Source organism: Psammomys obesus, unplaced genomic scaffold (assembly GCF_907164565.1).
Source record: "Psammomys obesus unplaced genomic scaffold, mPsaObe1.curated_primary_1811, whole genome shotgun sequence".
Classification (NCBI taxonomy): domain Eukaryota; kingdom Metazoa; phylum Chordata; class Mammalia; order Rodentia; family Muridae; genus Psammomys; species Psammomys obesus.
Genome location: NW_026596036.1, coordinates 314,223 through 332,453, shown reverse-complemented (window position 1 = coordinate 332,453; position 18,231 = coordinate 314,223). Strand labels below are relative to the sequence as shown.

At 39.9% G+C, this 18,231-nt stretch overlaps 1 protein-coding gene and 1 non-coding gene across 4 annotated transcripts in view; both read left to right on the top strand.

The window, feature by feature from the left end:
- The window catches only part of Chd8 (chromodomain helicase DNA binding protein 8), a 69,319-nt gene that overhangs the window by 42,109 nt on the left and 8,979 nt on the right, over window positions 1-18,231 (top strand). For 2 of the 3 annotated variants that reach the window (XM_055621634.1, XM_055621633.1), the window contains exons 11-30: window positions 245-382; window positions 2,191-2,312; window positions 2,491-2,734; window positions 3,935-4,111; window positions 5,189-5,332; window positions 5,545-5,800; window positions 7,039-7,249; window positions 7,418-7,613; window positions 8,233-8,400; window positions 8,871-9,050; window positions 9,199-9,309; window positions 10,902-11,098; window positions 11,330-11,529; window positions 11,610-11,790; window positions 11,869-11,958; window positions 12,365-12,468; window positions 13,852-13,981; window positions 16,194-16,269; window positions 16,967-17,021; window positions 17,198-17,405. In XM_055621634.1, the coding sequence (XP_055477609.1) occupies window positions 245-382; window positions 2,191-2,312; window positions 2,491-2,734; window positions 3,935-4,111; window positions 5,189-5,332; window positions 5,545-5,800; window positions 7,039-7,249; window positions 7,418-7,613; window positions 8,233-8,400; window positions 8,871-9,050; window positions 9,199-9,309; window positions 10,902-11,098; window positions 11,330-11,529; window positions 11,610-11,790; window positions 11,869-11,958; window positions 12,365-12,468; window positions 13,852-13,981; window positions 16,194-16,269; window positions 16,967-17,021; window positions 17,198-17,405 (3,188 nt within the window). The remainder of the gene's footprint in view (window positions 1-244; window positions 383-2,190; window positions 2,313-2,490; window positions 2,735-3,934; window positions 4,112-5,188; window positions 5,333-5,544; window positions 5,801-7,038; window positions 7,250-7,417; window positions 7,614-8,232; window positions 8,401-8,870; window positions 9,051-9,198; window positions 9,310-10,901; window positions 11,099-11,329; window positions 11,530-11,609; window positions 11,791-11,868; window positions 11,959-12,364; window positions 12,469-13,851; window positions 13,982-16,193; window positions 16,270-16,966; window positions 17,022-17,197; window positions 17,406-18,231) is intronic. The other variant, XM_055621635.1, reaches the window with a different exon arrangement.
- LOC129687352 (small nucleolar RNA U6-53/MBII-28) lies at window positions 14,578-14,687 on the top strand. Its single transcript, XR_008721787.1, has one exon. It is a non-coding gene; the product is annotated as a small nucleolar RNA U6-53/MBII-28 (small nucleolar RNA).

Below are 18,231 nucleotides of genomic sequence, written 5' to 3'. Positions count from 1 at the left end.
ACACACACACACACACACACACACACACACACACACACACACACACACGAGTATCTTCCACCGTGGATGCCTATAGAACAGTATTATTGTTGGAGCTTCAGAATTTCTAAATTCTCTCCACCCAGTAGTTGGTTGATTCAATCTGGTGCTTTTTAGCACCTATAAAGCTGATGCTTAGTAATCTGGTATTAGAGTCAAGTTCGTAACCTTTAATCACTGCTGTTTTGGCTTTCCTTTCTCCTAGCCTGTAATTTATTACCTGGTGAAATGGTGCTCTCTGCCCTATGAAGACAGTACATGGGAGCTAAAAGAGGATGTTGATGAAGGCAAGATTCGGGAATTTAAACGGATCCAGTCAAGGCATCCAGAACTCAAAAGGGTGGTAGGTACATTTGGATTTAAAAGGTAAATGTAGTAGTGTAAAGGACTATCAAGGCTTTATTGCTCAGGTCAGCCTTGGCAAGAAGTTTTTATTGGTTTAGCTTTCCATTATGGAAGTTCTCTTAACATGTAAGGTAGGGTAAACTAAATAGTATAATGTACCCATCACTAAAACAAAAATTATTAATACATGTTCAGTCATGTGCCTTATTTTAAATCAAATTAACTTTCCTTCATTTCATTTCTAATTATTTCAGGATTTGCCTAAAAGGTAAATAATACCTTTCTTAATCAGATACCAGCCAGTCATGTATACATTTCTCTGGTTCTCTCTCTCTCTTTTTTTTTTTTAAAGCCAGGATCTCTCTGTGTAGATCAGGCTGGCCTTGAACTCACAAAGATCTGCCTGCCTCTGCCTCCTGAGCACTGAGATTAAATGAGTATGCTAGCTGCTTGAGTTATTGAGGTGGGAGTTTTGAAAGTGCAAGGTCAGCCTGGTCAAGATAATGAGATGCTAACCCCCCCCCAAAAAAAAAATAACAACGGTCTTTTCAAAAAAAAATTTATATTCATTTATGTGATTGTTTGTTTTCGAGACAGGGTTTCTCTGTATAGTTAGCCTTGGCTGTCCAAGACTTGCTTTGTAGACCAGGCTGACCTCAAACTCACAGAGATCTGCCTGCCTCTGCCTCCTGAGTGCTGAGATTAAAGAAGTACACCACCATGTCTGACTTCCTTTCTTTCTTTTTTTTTAAGGGGGGGACAGGTGGAGGGTTGTAAAAAGTTTTATTATTAGACACCACTTCTAGAGATTCAAACAGACAGAAGAGGGAGATCAGTAAGCTTGTTCATACATAATGGTACTACAGTCGGGTTGTATTTTGTGATGTCATCACTATCTAGATTTATGCATTAGAGCACAGACCTGTCTTTCAGGTACTTGAGATACTGACATAGTAGTGAAAGTACAAGGTAAGGAAGATAATGAGATAGATACTGTCCCCCAAAACAACACAAAAAGAATCTTTATTTGTTTGTTTGGCTGGTTGGTTGGTTGCTTGGTTTAGTTTTTTGAGATAGGATTTCTCTGTGTAGTCCTGGCTATCCTGAAACTTGCTCTATAGATTAGGCTGGGCCTTGAACTCAGAGTTCTACCTGCCTCTCCCTCAGCCTCATGAGGACTAGGATAACAGGCTTGCATCACTGCACCAAATTTTCATTATTTTTTGTATATGGGTGCTCTATCTTCATGTACACCTGCATGCCAGAAGAGGCCATCAAGAACACATGATAGACGGTTGTGAGCCACTATGTGGTTGCTGGGAATTGAACCAGTTCCTCTGGAAGAGCAACCAGTGCTCTTAACCATTGAGCCATTTTTCCAGCCTAGCCCCCAAATTTCTTTAAGGATGTCATTCTGAATTTCTCTCTATATATTTTTTTCAATATTTATTTATTTATGTGTGTGGGTGTCTTGTCAGCACACCAGAAGAAGGCATGGAATCCCAGTCTTCAGTTACAGACATTTGTGGGCTTTCCTGTGGATGCTAGAATTGAACTAAGGACTTCTGGAAGAGCGGCCAGTGTTCTTCACTCTTGAACTCTCTTTCCATCCCTCTAAATGTAGTTTCCTGGAATCTTCCTAAAGTATCCAGTGGGCAATCTTTCTTTTGAAATAGCATGCAGTCATGAATTTAAGTTTATTTCACAGGTTATAACCCAAGCAATGTTTTTCATTTGATTAAAATACTAGAATTAGTTATTTTATTAGTTTCACTGCTCCACTAATTCAAATTTTTTACTTTTTAGAATCGTCCACAGGCAAGTGCCTGGAAGAAATTGGAACTGTCCCATGAATATAAAAACAGAAACCAATTACGGGAATATCAGTTAGAAGGGGTCAACTGGCTCCTCTTTAATTGGTATAACAGGTAAAGAAAACACTGAGCTTATAACATATAGGCTTAGTCTGAGAATTAGTTTCAGACATTTTATCAAAATAATTTTTTCTAGGTACTTTTGTTTTGTGATAAATTTTTGGCATGTTCTTCTCCCTGTTTCCTCCCTCCCCCCCCCCCCCCCCCCCCCCCCCCCCCCCAAAATCTACAGGCAGAACTGCATCCTGGCTGATGAAATGGGATTAGGCAAAACTATTCAGTCAATTGCCTTCTTACAGGAGGTATATAATGTAGGCATCCATGGTCCGTTTTTGGTCATTGCTCCATTGTCCACCATTACTAACTGGGAGCGAGAATTCAATACATGGACAGAGATGAACACTATTGTGTACCATGGCAGCCTGGCCAGCCGACAGATGATTCAGCAGTATGAAATGTACTGTAAAGACTCACGGGTGAGTCGTATGTCTTGAGAATGCTGTGTTTAGAGAAAGTAGCCAAGGTACCTAGTATTTCAGGAGCTACATATGTATTAAAGATGCTCACTGAGGCTCTATGTTGCTTCAGGTGTTTTTTTATGTAGTGATGTAATTTGATTTTGCTGTTTCTACCCAATAGTCATTGTCAGTCACTGAATGTTCTGGTTTAATATGTAAATATATCATTGTGAGGGATTGCTTTGTTTTGAGAAAATCAAACTTATAACCTAAATGGCTTCAGTTCCTAAAGGCTGCAATGATGCATATGTATATGCCACCACACTCAGCTGTATTTTAAATAAAGTCTTAATAGCACTGCTGTGTTTTATTTTTCAGTGATACACTTAAATGTGGTAATAAACGTAAATGTGCATTTGCCCTTTTTTAATAACTGAAATTTTAATAGAAGATGCTTTTTGTAAGGGAAAAATTTTGAATCATCTTTTTTGTATTAATAGCAGATTTTATTAACTACTGCTTTGTTTCTTATATTTTTGCTTCTAAGCTAAATTTTATTGTAGTTCTTTATTTTGTTGAAATTATTTGATTTCTGTCAGATATTAGACTACATATACTACTTTTTTTGTTGTTTATTTTAGTGTTTTTGAGATAAGGACTCAATATTTAGCTCAGTTGGCCTCGAACTTGTGCTTCTCTTATCTTAGATTCCTAAGTGAACTAGGTTACAGGAAACTACTTAGCTTGGTTTCCACTTTTTTTCCCCTTGTAGTATGTTTTTGTTTTGTTTTTTTACCCCCAAGGCTGTAGGGCAGTGAGAACTTTTTTTTTTTTTTTTTTTCATGTAGTTACATACAGTTGTGAGCTGCCATGTGGGTGCTGGGAATTGAACCCAGGTCCTCTGGAAAAGCAGCCAGTGTTTTCTACCACTGAGCCACCTCTCCAGCCCCGGATCTCATTGCTAACCATTGCATGATCTAAGACAGATTTACACCAGTGAAGCATACAACAGTCAGAAATGTTCAGCTGCACTCAATAAGGTGGGCCTGTTATTTTCCCAAGAAGCTGCATCTGTTGAGAAAACTGCACATCATCTTCAGTGATTCGCACTCACACTGCTTTTTGTTAGTATAAACAGTGACAGAAGTTGGCAGTGGTACTGCAGATGGGCATGTGTTTCAGGGGTGCCTCCTCTAACTGTACCAATTTCATGATTAGGGTCGCCTCATCCCAGGTGCATATAAGTTTGATGCTTTGATCACCACTTTTGAGATGATTTTGTCAGACTGTCCTGAGCTTCGTGAAATTGAATGGCGTTGTGTCATCATCGATGAAGCCCATCGCCTGAAGAACCGTAATTGCAAGCTACTCGATAGTCTCAAGCACATGGACCTGGTGAGCTCCCAAAGTGACTTGTAGAAACTCTGAAATTTAATCTAATTTCCCTGTGAAATGAAAAGTGCACTAATCTAGGAGAAAACCTTGTATTAAGGAACTTTCATTATAAGCTTTAGATTTGGAAATGAATTGTAAATGAGTGCTTTTTAATCATGAGAAACGATGGAAAGGAAGCTTAGTTACCTATCCCAAAGATTAATATTTAAAACAACAACTATTTTTTTTTTGATTCTCCAATTGAGCCACTTGGGCCACATTCAGCTAATATGGTCTAGTAGACTTTCCTGGGTTGGTTTGGTTTTGTTGTTGTTTTGTTGGTTTTTATAGACAGGGTTTTTCTGTGTAGCCCTAACTTTCATGGAACTCACTCTGTAGACCAGGCTGGCCTGGAACTCAGACCTGCCTCTGCCTCTCAAGTATTGGGATTAAAGGTGTGTGCTGCTGCCACCACCCCCCTCCCAACTCTTACCCCCACACTGACTTTTCCTGGATTATTAATGTTGCTGCAGCTGACTGTGGATACTAGGTGTTCACTGCCACACTTAGCTTGTATTACACGTGGCCTCTCGCCTTCTAGTGAGCCAGATTGGGTGGGCTTCCTTTACAACATGTTCTGAGGACAGTGCTGAAAAGGGCCAAGTGGAGCTGCAGAGTCCTTGAGCTCTGTGACTCACCTGTCACTTCAGTACATTGTCTTTATAAGAGCCAGGCAAAGGGAAGCTTGAATTCAAGGGGTGAGCCTTACTAAGAGGAACTACAGAGAACTCACGGCCATATCTAGTCCACCACAGGAACATTCTGTAGAGGGGAGAGTTAGGATTTCTGTGGGAAAGACAAGAATTTGGAAATAGTGTATCCGAGTTACTAGTACTTTATTTGGCTTAAGACAGTATTTACTTAGTTTCAATATGTTAGATAAGGGCATTTACTAAATGTTTTTTGTTAGTCAATAAGTAAGCAAGAAAAAAAAGTTAAGGCAGTAATCTGGCCCATTACCATAGTAGTGTAGATAAACTAAAACTAAAGTAACTGTACTTGATGGGATCTCTGCAAGTTCTATCTTCTCAAATACAGGAGCATAAAGTGTTACTCACAGGAACACCATTGCAAAATACTGTAGAGGAACTCTTCAGCCTACTTCATTTCTTGGAACCGTCACAGTTCCCTTCAGAATCAGAGTTTCTTAAGGATTTTGGCGATCTCAAGACAGAGGAGCAGGTAAGAAATCTGTCTGATGAGGTCTTTCTTAACGAAGGATCTGAGACCTTTCTGAAGTTTTGCCCATATCACCTGTAGCCATATTATTTTTTTTTTCTCTTCAGATAGTGGAGAACTAATTTTTTATTTTTCCAGATAATCTTATTTGTTTCTTCTCTCTATAATGTAAGGTAATGTTAGTGGTTTCTGTTTCTCTTTATAATGAACCACAGGTTCAAAAGCTTCAGGCCATTCTAAAGCCAATGATGCTGAGAAGACTCAAAGAGGATGTTGAAAAGAATTTGGCTCCCAAACAGGAAACTATTATTGAAGTAGAACTGACCAACATCCAGAAGAAATACTACCGAGCTATTTTAGAGAAGAATTTCTCCTTCCTTTCCAAAGGGGCAGGACATACCAACATGCCTAATCTGCTAAACACGATGATGGAGTTACGCAAGTGCTGTAATCACCCGTACCTCATCAATGGTGAGTGAATTAAAGCCCTAGAAAGACACACTGACTGATGTATCCGAATGTAACTAGGATATGGACTGTGGCTTGGGAAAAGATTCTCATATATATTATCTTTTCTTTAATATCTCTGAATATTTTCTATACTAACTATTGTGTGTGGGGGTGGAGAGAAAGTGGTTGGAATTTGAGTGCCACAGCACACATGTAGAGGTCAGAAGACAATAATGTGAAGTTTGTTCTCTCCTTCCACCTTTATGTGGGTTATAGGGATCAGACTCAGGTTGCCAGGCTTGCATGGCCAGCACCTTTATGTATTGAGCCATCTTGGAACCCCCCTCTGGTTATTTCTATTTCCTTGGTTTTACATAAAATCCCAAATTAAATACAATTTTTTTATGTGCAATTTCATGAGTAGTAACTCACGAGTAATAATTCTATGTTCTGGATAAATGTTCTTACTGATACTTTATTTTGAATTTTGGGGGGAGAAATGGCTGTATGTATATGTTCCATTTTATTTAGTGCATATTTTCCTGTCCGTGTTATTTACATGGTTTTTTAAATTCAGTTTATTTAGGAAAGACCTGCCTTAGAATGTTTTATATAAGGGTGGAAGATTAGTTTATATATTTTGCTGCTAAAGTTTTTGAGAAAAATGCCACTAAAGGAGATGGATTTACTGCACCAACATAAGGACATGAATTCGAATTCCCAGCATGCATATAAAAAGCTAGGCATGACTACTCACACCTGCAACTTAAATGCCATGGAGTAGAAACAAGAGGATTGCTGGCCTAGCTCCAAGTTGGTCATCTTGAGATCCTCTGCCAATAGACCCTCTGATGGGAATGGTAGAGCAAAACACCTGACATCTTATTTGGCCTCAAGAGTGAACTTGGGCACAAATTTACAAGTGTCATGCAAGTGTTGTGCATGTGTGGTTAGAGAGGGAGGGAAGAAGGATAAAAGATCATACTTCTTAACTGGGTGTGGTGGCACACACCTTTAATCCCAATGCTCCAGAAGCGGGGCATGTGGTTACCTGTGAGTTCGAGGCCAGCCTGGTCTACAAAGTGAGTTCCTGGATGACCAGGGCTACACAGAAAAACCCTATAAAAAAAAAAAAAAAAAAAAAAAAACAAGATCATACTACTTTTTACTTTGTTTACTTACCTCAAGCCACTATATTAAATGAGATTTTATATGTTTTCATTTATCCTCAACATTAACTTTTACTATTTTATTTGCAGGTGCAGAAGAGAAAATCCTGATGGAATTTCGAGAAGCTTGCCATATTATACCTCAAGATTTCCACCTGCAGGCCATGGTTCGCTCAGCTGGCAAATTGGTTCTTATTGACAAGTTACTTCCAAAGCTTAAAGCTGGTGGCCATAAAGTTCTGATCTTCTCCCAGATGGTACGCTGTCTAGATATTCTGGAGGATTATCTTATCCAGAGGAGGTAAGAAATGAGCCGTTCTAAAACGTCTTGTGGTTATTACATCTTCATAAAGCTTCAAGGAGAGTTGGTTAATAGTTCCGTGGTAGAATGTTTGTCTGGCATTTGAAAAACCTTGTTGTTTTCTACTTAGCCGGTTTTATCCACTGTGCCACCTGCCCTCTTCTCCAGGTACTTATATGAACGTATTGATGGGAGAGTTAGAGGCAACCTTCGGCAAGCTGCTATCGACCGCTTTAGCAAGCCTGACTCGGACCGATTTGTCTTCTTGTTATGTACCCGTGCTGGTGGACTTGGTATTAATCTTACAGCTGCTGACACCTGTATTATCTTTGATTCAGACTGGAATCCACAGAACGACCTGCAGGTAAAGGAAAAAAAAAACTTTTTTTTTTTTTTTTTTTTTTTTTTTTTGGCATACTACTTGCCTAATCCAAGAAGTTTTTTAATAAGATCATGATCTCTTAGAAAGACCCTTCTTTCAAAGAAGAAATTAATTGTAATTATATAAGCAAGGTCGAGTTAGCTAACATTCTATAAAAACCTATAAAGAAAAAAAAAACCTATAAAGGTGGTGATGGCGTATGCCTTGGGCAGATCTCTGAGTTCGAAGCCAGCCTAGACTATAGAGCAAGTTCTAGGACTGCCAATGCTACACAGAGAAACCATGTCTCAGGAAAAAAGAAAGAAAAACCTAATACTAAATGGTGTAGGCTTTGGAATCTATAGTTTTTGTTTCAGATACTTATGATCCTGTGGCATGAAAGCAACAGTGGACAATAGAAATGGATGGGTCTGTGTTTGAAATCAGATTTCATTCATAGAAAAAAATACACACACAAACTAGGTTGCTGACTCCCATTCTACAAGATGGGCCAGAAATTTCTTTTTGAAATTGAGTTTTGATTTTGAGTTGATTTCATAGCCCTTTATGAATGTGAAGAATTAAGACAATGTTATTTATACTTTGTTCTCTTTTTAACTAGGCCCAAGCACGTTGTCATCGAATTGGACAGAGCAAAGCTGTGAAAGTGTACAGACTCATCACTCGTAATTCCTATGAGAGAGAGATGTTTGATAAAGCTAGCCTCAAGTTGGGGTTGGATAAGGCTGTGCTTCAGTCCATGAGCGGTCGAGACGGCAACATTACTGGAGTAAGTGTGTGGATAAGTTTGTGGTATGTGTGTGAACATGCGCATGAGCTTATAGAAGTCAGGACAACTTTATGGAATCGGTCTTCCACTGTGAGTTCTGGAAATTGAGTTAGGGTCGGTCACCAGGCTTGCACTGAGGTGAGCAGCTTTACCTGATGAGGCATCTTGCCAGTCCAAATGCAGTTTTGCACAGAATATTTAGATTATCAAATACTTCTTTTTTCAAGTTGTTTTTTTTTTTTTTTTTTTTTCATGTTTTTATTGAGACAGGGTTTCTCTATGTAGCTGGCCTTGGCTGTCCTGGACTTTGTAGACCAGCCTGGTCTTGACCTCACATAGACCTGCCTTCAAAGTGCTGGGGTTAAGGGTGTGTGCCACCACACCCAGCCTGATGATTATTTCTTACAGTACAATAAAACATCAAGATTATTCTTACTGTAGGAGTTTTATCTTTGTATTGGTTTTTACAGATTCAACAGTTCTCCAAGAAAGAGATTGAAGATCTCTTAAGGAAAGGTGCATATGCAGCCATAATGGAGGAAGACGATGAGGGTTCTAAGTTCTGTGAAGAGGACATAGATCAAATCCTGCTAAGACGGACCACAACCATCACTATTGAGTCTGAAGGGAAAGGTTCTACCTTTGCCAAGGCATGTTCTATGTGTGGCAGATCCTATATGGGCAGACATAGATGGATTCAGCAACCTCCAGGATTTAAATGTTTTTAAATACTGGCGAATTTCCCTTTGTCCATAAAAACACTGTACATAACTTTACTCTGCATTTGTTTCTCTTTAGGCAAGCTTTGTTGCTTCTGAAAATAGGACAGATATTTCCTTGGATGATCCAAACTTTTGGCAAAAATGGGCCAAAAAGGCAGACCTAGACATGGATATGCTGAACAGCAAGGTGAGCTTACCTTTCCTTTGAGGGAAGTACTGTAGGAGACAAAGTTCTTGCTTGCACTCTTCTGCCGTTCCAGCTCTTTAGTGCTAATTGAAGCTTGTGCTGGAATATAATATAAAAAGTTTGTGGAAACTTTCTCTACCTGAAATACCCTCTACAAATACTTACCTGTTATCCAGGTGGCAGTTATGCATGTAATCCCAGGAAGCAGAGTCAAGCAGATCTTTGTGACTTTAGAGGCTGTACTAGTCTAAGGAGTGAGTTCCAGGACAACCAAGACTACACACAGAGACACTCTGTTTCAAAAAAGAAAAAAGTCAGAACCACATGGCCAAAGCTGTCAAGTTCTGCTGCTTCCTGGGGCTATAATATGGCCCCTTGTTCAATCACATCTTCACCAGCTTTCTGTTTTCCATGGTTTCCTTCACTACCTAAACTTGCCTGTTCTGGAACTTGCTCTGTAGACCAGACTGACCTTGAATTCAGAGGTCTGCAGGCCTCTGGTTCCTGGTTGCTTGGATTAAAGGCATGTACCACCATGCCTGAACCTAAGCTTTTTTTTAATTCCTTTCCACAAGATGGAAGCTTAGCTGGGTAGGTTCTTGCTCTGAGGTCTCCACTTCCTTAATTCCATTTAATATCCTGGAACACAGAATGTAGCTCCGTTCTACTTCCTGGTGCCCTTTAATCCTTGAATTATATATTTTGTATTTTTTCTTATGCAGCCTACTCTGTTTCTATTAAGAGTGAGCCACAGGACAGAGTCTGTTAGGCTGTTTGGAGATTTCCTTTGCCACTGCATTTAATCTAGATCTCTTCATCTTAGCCTCAGCAGACTCTTTGGACAAGGGCAAAAAGCAGCCACATTCTTCACCAAAATATCACCAAGAACAATCTCTAGGCAACATATTAATCTACTTCTCCTCTGAAACCTCTTGAGCCAGTCCCCTGCAGTTCAAATCATGCTCATCACCACTGTCTTTTTATCTTTCTACTAGTATGGCCCATTAAGCATTGCTTAAAGCGTTTCACTGCTTTTCTAACCCAAAGTCCCAAAATCTTCATTCCTCCAAACAAAAGCATGGTCAGTTCTATCACAGCAATACCCCTGGTATCAGCTTGTTAGGGTTTTATTGCTGCAAGAGACACCATGACAAAAAGCAAGTTGGGGAGGAAAAGGTTCCAGATCACAATCCATCATTGGGGGAAGTCAGGACAGGAACTCAAACAGAGCTGGAACCTGTAGGCAGGAGCTGATGCAGAAACCATGGAGGGTACTGCCTACTGGCTTGCTTTATAGCTTGCTCTGCTTGATTTCTTCTAAAACCCAGGACTACTACCACAGGGATGGCACCACCCACAGTGGGCTGGGCCCTCCCCCACTGATCACTAATTGAGAAAATGCCTTACAGCTGGATGTTATGGAGGCATTTTCTCAACTGAGGGTGTTTCCTCTCTGATGACTCTAACATATCGTATTGATACACAAAACCAGACTACATTTCATAACTTAAATTCGAGATTATATCAATCCATAGTGTTCACTCTTCTCTCCTATGAGCATATCATAGTTATATCTCCTGTTCTTTGTATAGAATAACTTGGTGATTGACACACCTCGAGTTCGGAAACAGACTCGACACTTCAGCACTCTGAAAGATGACGACCTGGTTGAGTTTTCTGATTTGGAAAGTGAAGATGATGAGCGGCCACGCTCCCGAAGGCATGACCGTCATCACACCTATGGGCGCACTGACTGCTTTCGGGTGGAAAAACATCTCCTGGTATATGGGTAAGAATGCAACTTGCCATGAGCAGTAGGGCGTCTCTGTGCTGACTCCTGACTCCCTGTTGCCCTTCAGATTGGAGGTCAAGAAGAAACACTTAGAAACACTTCACCTTTAAGGGAGCTTCTGTTTGTTTTCCGCTTTTGAGGGTGATGTCAATTCTGGGATCCAGGGGAATATCCCTAAACTTGAATTTCCCAAAAAATATTTTTGTTGTTGCCTTTCTTTTTTGTTAGCTGGGGACGTTGGCGAGACATTTTGTCTCATGGACGTTTTAAGCGACGAATGACTGAAAGAGATGTAGAGACAATCTGCCGTGCCATCCTTGTATACTGTCTTCTACACTACCGTGGGGATGAGAACATCAAAAGCTTCATTTGGGACTTGATCAGCCCTGCTGAAAATGGCAAGACAAAAGAATTGCAGAATCATTCAGGTAATTATCAGCTCCTACCCTTTCATCTTTCTACAGGGTATCTAGTCCTTTTCAGGTGTCAGGGTTTTTCTCAATCCAAGTTTTCGATGTCTCCCCTTTCCCAGGTCTGTCTATCCCTGTGCCCCGTGGGCGTAAGGGGAAAAAAGTAAAGTCACAAAGTACTTTCGATATTCATAAGGCAGACTGGATCCGGAAATACAATCCTGATACTCTGTTCCAAGATGAGAGTTATAAGAAGCACTTGAAACATCAGTGTAACAAGTAAGAATGCTATTCAGATGAGTTCTCTTGAAAGCTTGCTACACTGTTGCTAAGGTATCTCTCTATCCCTTCTTTCAGGGTACTGTTGAGAGTTCGAATGCTATACTACCTGAGACAGGAAGTTATTGGAGACCAAGCAGAGAAGGTCTTAGGGGGTGCTATAGCCAGGTAAAGTTCTTTATTTAGCCTGTCTTCATACATCTATCTATCGATCAATTGATCTATGTTGTGGGGAGGGCATGCATGTAGCACTCAGAGGACAAGTTGCCAGCGTAGGTTCTTTCTCTGTGGGTTCCAGGGACTAAATTCAGGCTGTTGGGCCTGGTGGCAAGCACCTTTACCACTGAGCCATCTCACCAGCATCTCTTTATTTACTCATTATTTTACTTCCTTCCTTACTCCAGGAGTGACTTCTTTGCTTGTCAGGCCTTTAATCCTACATTTAGCACAAGTTCATGGAAATAGGGTGGAAGCATAAGCATTTAAAGTAAACGATAAAGCAAGCAACCTTAAAAATCTTTTGAATGATTATCACTTCTATTTCTAACATTGCTTTACTGACTTACACATTTAGTGAGATTGACATATGGTTCCCAGTAGTGGATCAGCTGGAGGTTCCAACAACATGGTGGGATAGTGAGGCTGACAAGTCCCTGCTCATTGGCGTTTTTAAGCATGGTAGGTACCTTCTCCTATATTACTTTTGTATTGAAGATGCATGCCAAGAGATAGTACACTTAACGAAGTGTTTGTGGTAAATAATTCGTCACCAGAAATTTTAAGTTTAATAAGAAATTAGTTCTTAAGTGTCTGTAGCAAACTAGTTAGTTCCATAATTAAATGTTTAAGGAATTCCAGGTGAACAGTTAAATGGAAGGCGGGAAACCTTTGTCTATCCTGTAACCTTGGTTGTTGCTGTAAGGTTAAAAGGTAGTCAAGTTAAGTAATACATGTCAAGTCCTGTTAATAAGCATACGTAATTTCAGCGATTTTTCTTATGACATGCTAAAATTAAAATAATCCTATTTATCTAAATGTCTCACTTGTCTAAAAGTTTAGTGGTCTGAGGTAGCAGTGAGTACTTACTAATTTCTTAAGTAATTAATTTCTTAATGCTTAATAAGAAATTCCAAGCATTAAAATCAGTGAATATTAGTGTCATCCTTTGATGTAATGTATTTTTGTATGTTTATTTGCTTTTTGAGACAGGGTTTCTCTGTGTAACCTTGGCTGTCCTGGACTCACTTTGTAGACCAGGCAGGCCCCAAACTCACAAAGATCTGCCTGCCTCTGCCTCCCCAAGTGCTGAGATTATAGGCATGGGCCACTGTGTCCTCCTGGAATGTATTTTTTTAAATATACTTGGCTGTTTACTTCTTAAAATAAAGATACTTAATATACATGTTTTTGAGAAATGTAACAGAATAAGAAAATTGTAAGCAAGCCAGGCATGGTGGGACACGCCTTTAATCCCAGCAGAGACAGGCAGATCTCATGTGTTCCAGGGCTACACAGAGACCCTATCTGAAAGAAAGAAAGAAAGAAAGAAAGAAAGAAAGAAAGAAAGAAAGAAGGAAGGAAGGAAGGAAGGAAGGAAGGAAGGAAGGAAGGAAGGAAGGAAGGAAGGAAAAAGAAAGAAAGAAGTGGGCATTTAATTTACTAGAAATACACAGAGGTTTAGAAAAGCTCAATAGAAGTATGCACTAAGAATTCCTTTACTTTCAAGTGTGTTTCTTGTTTGTCATTGGAGAATGTGTAATAAAATCCATAAATTATTAGGCTACTTCATTTCTGTACTAAGAATGGTGATCAAAAGACTGTCACTTAAATAACTATATAGACCAGACAACTTAAAATGAGTTATTGATTAAATTATTATCTATCATTAGATGAAAACTATAAAAATTATAAATATGGTAGTATTAATACTTAGCCAAGTTAGTTAGTTACATTTTTTCATTATGAGCAAAGTAGCGCACATATTCTAATGATTCTAACAGTTACACAAACTAAGCACAGACAAATCTCAGTTTCTTAAACCTGTGGCCCTTGTTCTTCTAGGCTATGAGAAATACAATACCATGAGGGCAGACCCTGCCTTGTGCTTCCTGGAAAAGGCTGGCAGGCCAGATGACAAAGCCATTGCAGCGGAACATAGGGTGTTAGATAATTTCTCTGACCTAGTAGAAGGGTAAGCATTGGTATTAACTTTCTTTACCTCAGTATCTGCTCTATGTTACTTGTGCTGATACTTCCTAATTCTAGCATTGGATGAATGAAGTAAGATTTCTTTTTGTTTTACTTTACTTTTGTTTTTGTTTTGGGACAGGGTCTCATAGAGTTCCAGGTTTCTGGCTGCCTGGAACCTGCTTTGTAGACTAGGCTGACCTCAAACACAGAGATTCAGCTGCGTCTGAATCCCACATTCTGAGATTAAAGGCCTGTGCCACTATGCCCGTCCCATCACTAGGATTCTTAATGGTGTTTATGCTAATGTGTGATAAATTCTTACTAAAGAATATGAGCAGCAGATTGGACCATCTGACACTGCACTAAGTCACACATTGCCATAACTACAGGTGAAGATCTATGTTATTTCCAGAAGGCCCACACAATGATCTCAGTATAGCGATAGTAACTGGGAAGATAAACTAATTCTATTGAAAAATAATAGACACCAGTTTTCAAAGGTTACTTATGCTGCAGAGCTTTAGGCAGTTTTAGCCCTAACTTGCCATTTCTCCCATGGTATCTGACATAAAACTATTCATTTTGCCTGAGTTGATGTCCCGATGATGAGTTGCCATGCTAATACTGAGTCACCAGGTAGGGCAGTGTTGCCCTGGTTTGGGTGCCAGTGAGTTTAACAAAACTTCTCATGTGGAGACCTGAGGGACATTGTGCAATGATGAGATTTGTTAAAGACTGTAAATATCTGCATGACCAAGACTGTTGATCACATCTTTACCAGGACCAAGAAAAGAAATATTTTCATTGCAAATCATTCTGTCACCCTTCTGCTCAAGAACAAAGTAGTGAAAATTAATACATTTTTAAAAAATATTAATAGGGCATGGAGGGGTGGAGAGGTGAGGTCTCTAACTAGACATAGTAACTGTAACTGGAGTTACCATTGCTGTGATGAAACACCATGACCAAAGCAACTTAGGGAGGAAAGGGTCTATTTCATTCACAGTTCCATGTAACAGTTCATCATCAAAAGCTCTTAGGGCAGGAACTCAAACAGTCCACACAATGGACTGGGCCCTACCCCATCATCACTAGTTTTAAAAATACCCTACAAGCTTGCCTGCCGCCTGATCTTATAGAGGCATTTTCTCAATTGAGGTTTCTCCTCTTTGATATCTGTTCTGATGACTCAAGCTTATGTTAAGTTGACATAAAACTAACCAACACAGATGGCTCAGTAGTTAGGAGCACTTTCTGCTCTTTTGGATGACCTAGTTTTAATTTCTTGTACTCTCATGGCAGCTTTACAGTTGCCTGTAGCTTCAGTTCTAAGGGATTTGACATCCTTCCCAACAACAAGCACGCACATAGTACGCAAACACACACTTAGGCACTCACACATACACATAAAATAAATCTTTAAAAGAGGGAGGGGACTGGAGAGATTGCTTAGTGGTTAAGAGCACAGGCTGCCCTTCCAGAAGACCTGGGTTCAATTCCCAGCACCCACATGGCAGCTCACAACTGTAATTCGAGTTCAAGGGTTTCTGACACTCTTGTACCAGTGCACATAAAATTAAATAAATTATTGAAAGAAAACCACACAAACCATGCAAAATTAATAAATGGTAAATAGTGAAAGGGGGGGGAAGTAATTAAACAATAAAAAGAGCACAGAACAGGGAAATATGGATCAAAGTGTTTGAGTTCTTGCTAGTTGTGACAGCATTGTATCTATAGTCCAGGTAGTCTGGAGGCTTAAAGCAGAAAGATTATATAAGTGTAAAGAACAAGTTTAACAAGATTTTATCCCAGAAAGTTAGGGCTGGAGAGAGGTGCTCAGATGCCAAGAGCGTTGGCTGTTCTTCCTGAGGACCCACATGGCGGCTTAATGCCATCCATAACTGCAGTCCTAGGCACACCTAGGCATGCCTCACACAGTGCATGCACCAGTACACATCAAAAATCATTTTTTTTAAAATGGTTAAAAGTGTTTCACTTTTCTAAGTCAGGCAATTTTGATACATACTTTGTCAACCTCTAATTATTTGTTCCTTTGGAGAGGTTCGTAACGTAACCACAGCTTGAAGCCTGGCCCCCACATTCCTGAAAGCATAAAAGAGTAGTCTTTGCTGAGTTGTATGTTTGGCCAGGTCTTCTAGTGATAGAATATATGTATTATTACGTTTTTCTTTGTTTCTGGATAATTCTAGGATTGATTTTGATAAAGATTGTGAAGATCCTGAATATAAACCCCTTCAGGGTCCCCCAAAGGATCCAGATGATGAGGTAAGAAACTGTTTTGAATCTAGCTTTTATCACTTATCATTATCCCATTCTCTGAATCTTGAAGTATATTATTCTAATTATGCTTGAATATATTAGTTATACTAATGTGTGTATAGAAAATACATAAGATATAAGAATGTAAACTATAAGGGCTGGGGAGATGGCTTGGTGGTTAAAAGGCACTGACTGCTGTTCTAGAGGACCCAGGTTAGATTCTCAGAACCCACAGGGTGCCTCAAAACTGTCTGTAACTCCAGTTCCAGAGGATATGATGCCCTCTTCTGGTCTCCACAGGCACCAGGCACACACTTGATGCACAGACTTACATGAGTGTAAAAGTATTAATGATACGGATTATAGTGCCATCTCAAGGGCATGACTAATATGGTTTGTGGAGGAGGTGGGACCCAAACTGGATGTTCACAGGTGTTATTTGGTGAATTCCTAAGTCCCAGAGTCTCATTCTTAATAAGAACTAAGTGCTCAGGTTCTACTTGTTTTTTGTTTTTTTTTGTTTTTGTTTTTGTTTTTGTTTTTTTGTTTTTTTTTTTTCCTTTGGTGTGAGAGTTCCTTTCATTAGAAATTTTTCTTATCCCTTGATGCCCCGGAAGGACATACAGCAGAAAGTGATTTCAGAGTGCCAACTTGTCCCCTCTCACTCCCCTCTCCATCCTGTGGGGTGGATCTCCTTCTCTAGGGTGATCCCTTGATGATGATGGATGAGGAGATCTCAGTCACTGACGGAGATGAAGGTAAACTCCAGGTCAAACAATACATCTTTGTAAGGGTTAGGTTGGGGGAATCATTGGTTCTGAGTTTTGCCCTGTCCTGGGATATCTAAAAGCCTTACATTTTCATGGGTGGAAATACAAGTATCATTTCCCCTCTTCTTCCTACACTTCCTGTTCATTCTTCTTTGTTTCCACAGCCCAGGTGACTCAACAGCCAGGGCATTTATCCTGGCCTCCAGGCTCTGCCCTAACAGCTAGGCTTCGCCGCCTAGTAACGGCCTATCAGCGCAGCTACAAGAGAGAACAGATGAAGATAGAGGCTGCTGAACGTGGAGACCGGAGACGCCGACGTTGTGAAGCAGCCTTTAAGCTCAAAGAAATTGCAAGGCGGGAAAAACAACAACGGTATGGTATAGCAAGAATTTGAACTAGGCTGTAAGTTTGTCATCAGCTGTCCTGAGATAGTATGTGAGGAAAGGTTTATCTGAAATTCCTTACAGAAGGATCCTCTTGTCGGCCTTCATCTCTACTTAGTACTTCAGAATTTTGCTGTGGGCTAGGGATATAGCTCAGTGGTACAGCACTTATACCTTCCATGTTCAAAGACTGACATTTCAAACAAACAAACAAAAAAGTTTGTTTAGATTTAACAACAAAAAAGATAGGAAGATGTCCTGTGTAGATATTCTTTAAGATCTTCTTATTTTTTTTAAGTGTGCCTGTGTAAGTGAATGCCACTTGTTTGTAGTTATTCATGGAGGCCAGAAGAGGACATTAGATGCCCTGGAGCTGGAGTTTCAGGCATCAGTGAGCCACTCCATGTAGGTGCTGGAAACTGAATATTGGTCCTCTGCAGAGCAGCAAATATTCTTGACCACTGAGTCTTCTCAGCATGCATGTTTTGTTGTTTTGTTTTGTTTTGTTCTGTTCTGTTTTGTTTTAATTCAGTCATTCAGTCAGTCATTTGTTTATTTTTGAGGTGGGGATGTGGCCCAAGCTGGCCTGGAACTTACCATGTAGACCAGGCTAGCTTTGAACTCATAGAGATCTGCCTGCATCTGGCTCGCAAGTGCTGGGATTAGCAGTGTCTGCTGCCATACCCAGGGGGGAAAAATTAATTTTAATATACTTGTAGGAATGATTGTTTTGCCTGCATGTATGTATATGCATGACATATGTGCCTGGTGCCCAGCAAGGTCAGATGTGATGGCAAAACCCCAGGAACTGGAGT